The following is a 4,314-nucleotide window of genomic DNA, read 5'->3' as shown; positions in this document are numbered from 1 at the left end:
CGAACAATGGAATTAAATTTAAGTAATTCACATGATAACCCAATTTTTTCTGTGAATAGATTAACCTACATATGGAAATGTAGTAATAAGAGCCCATGAATTGGCTGAGACAGAAGAGCACACAACCACACACAACACCATGGATGAGGGTTTGAAACACCATGTAGAGATTCACACCTGATTCCAGATCCATGAGGAGCCAGCAGAGTTCAGAAACACTCCCTAGCATATAATTCCATTTGATTTTAAAGGTATTATGGTATCCCATTTGACAAGGACAGCCTGTTATACAGCAATAGCTGACTGACACAATAATCCAAACGAACAGACATGAGGCAATTAGCGTGCACTGTTTTTTTGTCTGTGGCATACGATCTGACATTAAGGAGAGCAATTAGTCATTCTGTTATTCAAGTTTCCTTCCAATGACTTTATGAGCAGTGACTGGGTGTGGGCCACCTTCCAGGTAACTGGGAATATTTGAAGGACATGCTTGTTGTGTAGAACTGCTGACCCTGAACCACAGGACCAGAAGGACATCCAGCTCTTGTGTGAAGCATCCTCTGGTCATGCAAGTGGATGGGATTTCTGAGCAGGAAGGAGATGCGAAATGGATGATACCGATGTTGTTCCTTCACCACATTTTAGGAAAATTTTAGGAAAAGGGAGTAATTTCATCGAAAAATAAGAGAGTCATATTAGCAGGTAGCATTAGAAGTTTTCAAGTGGAAATAGGAAAACAAATCTGTGATAAAACAGGTGCACAAAGCAATCTGTCACCTCAATGAATAAACCCCCTCAGTTGTGGACACCAAACATCTCTGCTTCAATAAATAGATGCACAGCATAAAAAATAAATATTTTGATTATTAACAAAATGGTTGGGTTGAAATGTTGCACGCTTGTAGTTCTTATTTTTTTATTTTTTAATTCCAGTATAATTAACGTACATAGTAATATTAGTTTCATGTGTACAATATAGTGATTCAGCAATTCTATACATTACTCAGTGTTCATAACAATAAGTGTATTCTTAATCCTCATCACATATTTCACCCAACCTCCACCCACCTCCCCTCTGGCAACCACCACTTTTTTCCCAATATTGAAGAGTCTAGATTTTTGTTTGTCTCTTTTTTTCATTGTTTGTTTTGTGTCCTAAATTCCACATATGGGTGAAATCATATGGTATCAGTCTTTCTTTGACTGACTGATTTCCCTTATTATTATACCCTCTAAGTCCATCTGTGTTGTAGATGGCTACATTGAATAAAAAGCTTCTGCACAGCAAAGGAAACAGTCAACAAAACAAAAAGACAACTACTGAGTGGTAAAAGATATTTGTAAATGATCTATCCAATAAGGGATTAATATCCAAACTATATAAAAAAGTATACCAAAAAATTAATGGTAATTCTATTAAAAATGACAAGAAACATGAAAAGACATTTCTCCAAAGAAGACATCCAGATGATCAACAGACCCATGAAAAGATGGTCAATGGCACTCATCAGCAGGGAAACACAAATCAAAATCACAATGAGATATCAACTGGTACCTGTCAGAATGGATAAAATTAACCACACAGGAAACAACTGATGTTGGCAAAGATGTGGAGAAAGGGGAACCCTCTTGCACAGTTGGTGGGAATGCAAACTGGTGCAGCCACTTGGGACACAGAGTGGAGGGGCTCGAACAATTGAAAATAGAACTACCCTATGATCCATGGATCCCACTACTTGGATTTACCCAAAGAAAATTCATCCTCATACTTCTGGTCATCAGAGAAACTAAGAAAATATCAGGTCAATCTATTTATTCAAATTTTCTTCCCATGTAGACTTCCACCGGAGATATATTTTCACTCATCAGTGTTTAATAGTGACTATGGTAGGCATTCTGGAATATAATAGAATAAATAGTTGAATAATAGAATAAAACAAGGAAACTAGTTTTGAAGCACAGGAACATGTTTGTAGAGAAAGTCCCTGACATTAAGCTTTTGATTTCCGAAGCTTCCATTTCAGAGACAACCATGCTGAATAAACACATTGTCAGGTGTGTGACACTATTACCAGATAAGCACTCAGGCTGCTCCAGCCATGAAGAACCTCCTCAGAAAGCCCTGGGTAAACTGGATACTGACACATGAGTGACCATGCCTTCCCTTTCCTGGCCAGAATTTCACTCTTATGTTTTAAACTAGTCAATATAGAGTGAACCTAGGAACCCCTAGCCACTCTGTCCATGGATCCCAATAATGGGCCCCCTAGACCTTTTGGTTATCTCTACAAGAACCTTTGATAATAAACCTCATCTTGTTAGAGTTCTCTGATGAGTGATGCTGAGCTGTGTCTTGCATTCACAATAAGAACCCAAGGGCAGGTGCAGCCACAGCAGAAGCTCTGGTGAGGGAAGCATCTGTGGGAATGTCCACAAGTACAGGGGTGCAGGGGAGTGTCCAGGCTTTCCTAGTCAGAGCATCCCTGTCAGGAACCTGAGACCTAAACAGAACAAGATTAGAGACCACATTATTAGGAAGAGGAGTGAAGGTGTGATGTGAAAAGACTGACAGTCTCAAGGTAAAAACTGCTGTTTTGTATTCTCCTCTACAGTAAAGTTATGTGAAGGACTCTTGGCCAAGTGTAGTTTCTTCCATATGAAGAATACAACCATAATTATTTTTTAGGAATTCTAGAGAAAATTTACTTGGCACAATATTAAGTGGTTTAAAAAGAAATTATTTTTAAGAAATCCAACTTGCCCCATGTAAGATGTAGAAATTTCCAGGGACCTGTGATCCAAGGCTTGGGAAAACAATGGGGACATATGAAAATCTAGAGAGGGGAACACTGTCTGTGTATCAGACAGAGCAGAAGCTTAATAAAATGAGTTAAGCAAATGCATGGAGAAGTTGAATTCAAACGAACGGAAATTCCAGAAAATATATACAAGGAGCAGATTCTATTTCCACAGACTGATCAAAGAATAGCAGTTCCTGGCTCTGAGTCTGTGAGCCCTTCAAACATGGGCATTTCTTCAGCCCCAGGACGATGGCCCCTTACATCACTGGAACCCCAGTGATTCTTTTCAGAGCCCTCTTTATGTCTCTGTTCCTCAGGCTGTAGATGAAGGGGTTCAGCATGGGCGTCACCACCGTGTACATCACCGAGGCTACTGCACTTGAGTGGGAGCTCTGGGGAGCAGCAGAGCTAAGGTACACTCCTAGGCTAGTACAAAAAAATAAGGAGACAACAGAGAGGTGAGATGCACAGGTGGAAAATGCTTTATACTTACCCTGAGCTGAGGATATCCTACGTATGGAGGAAACAATCTTAGAGTAGGAATAAAGGATCCCAGCCAGGGGAGCACCACCAAGCAACATAATTCCGGAATTCATCACCATGTCATTAAGGAAGGTGTCAGAACAGGCCTGCCCAACTACTTGATTGAATTCACAGAAAAAATGGGGGATTTCCACCTTTGCACGGAAGGACAGCCGCAAAACCATTAAACTCTGTAACAAGGAATTGAGAACACTGATGACCCAGGACATCAGAACCAGCAGTCCACAGAACCGGGGGTTCATGATGACTGTGTAGTGCAGGGGGTGACAGATGGCCACGAAGCAGTCATAGGCCATCACAGCCAGGAGAAAGTCGTCCCAGGCTCCAAAGATTAAGAAAAAGTAAATCTGTGTGAGGCAGCGGGCATAGGTGATGACTTGGCTCTGAGTCTGGATATTCCACAGCATCTTGGGGATGGTGGTGGAGGTGAAGCAGATGTCTACAAAGGACAGGCTGGCGAGGAAGAAGTACATGGGGGTGTGGAGATGGGAGTCTGAGCTGACGGCCAGGATGATGAGCAGGTTCCCCAGCACAGTGATTAGGTACATGCAGAGGAAAAGCCCAAATATGATGGGCTGTAATTCTGGTTCCTCTGATAATCCCAGAAGAAGAAACTCTGAAATTCCTGTGTCATTGTCTGCTTCCATGTGGTGGTGGTGACTACAAGGAAAGAAAAAGAAAAGCATAAAAGTGTTGAATTATATGGGCTTCATTTATTTATTTATTACTTTTTTTTCTTTTTTTCAGTTTTTCCTTAAATGTCAGTTAGTGGGGCGCTTGGGTGGTTCAGTCGTCAAGCGTCTGCCTTCCACTCAGGTCATGATCCCAGGGTACTGGGATCCAGCCCCACATCAAGCTCCCTGCTTGGTGGGAAGCCTGCTTCTCCCTCTCCCATTCCCCCTGCTTGTGTTCCCCCTCTCGCTGTGTCTCTCTCTGTCAAATAAATAAATAAAATCTTAAAAAAAAA

At 41.4% G+C, this 4,314-nt stretch overlaps 1 protein-coding gene across 1 annotated transcript; it reads right to left on the bottom strand.

Moving 5' to 3' along the window:
• Positions 1 to 3,061: 3,061 nt before the first annotated feature.
• On the bottom strand, positions 3,062 to 4,003 carry LOC112818418 (olfactory receptor 7A17-like). Its single transcript, XM_025865517.2, has one exon. The coding sequence runs from the start codon at positions 3,992 to 3,994 to the stop codon at positions 3,062 to 3,064; it is 933 nt and encodes a 310-aa protein (XP_025721302.2). The 5' UTR covers positions 3,995 to 4,003.
• Between the last annotated feature and the right edge of the window lie 311 nt (positions 4,004 to 4,314).

The sequence above is a fragment of the Callorhinus ursinus genome, unplaced genomic scaffold (assembly GCF_003265705.2).
Source record: "Callorhinus ursinus isolate GAN/ISIS: 27379988/994484 unplaced genomic scaffold, GSC_fseal_2.0 scaffold4342, whole genome shotgun sequence".
NCBI lineage: Eukaryota > Metazoa > Chordata > Mammalia > Carnivora > Otariidae > Callorhinus > Callorhinus ursinus.
Note: the sequence above shows the minus strand (reverse complement) of the source record. Positions and strands in the feature narration are given on the sequence as shown.

Bases quoted from the DNA above. Each gene is read 5' to 3' on its own strand.
- LOC112818418 (XM_025865517.2), bottom strand. From the start codon at position 3,994: ATGGAAGCAGACAATGACACAGGAATTTCAGAGTTTCTTCTTCTGGGA.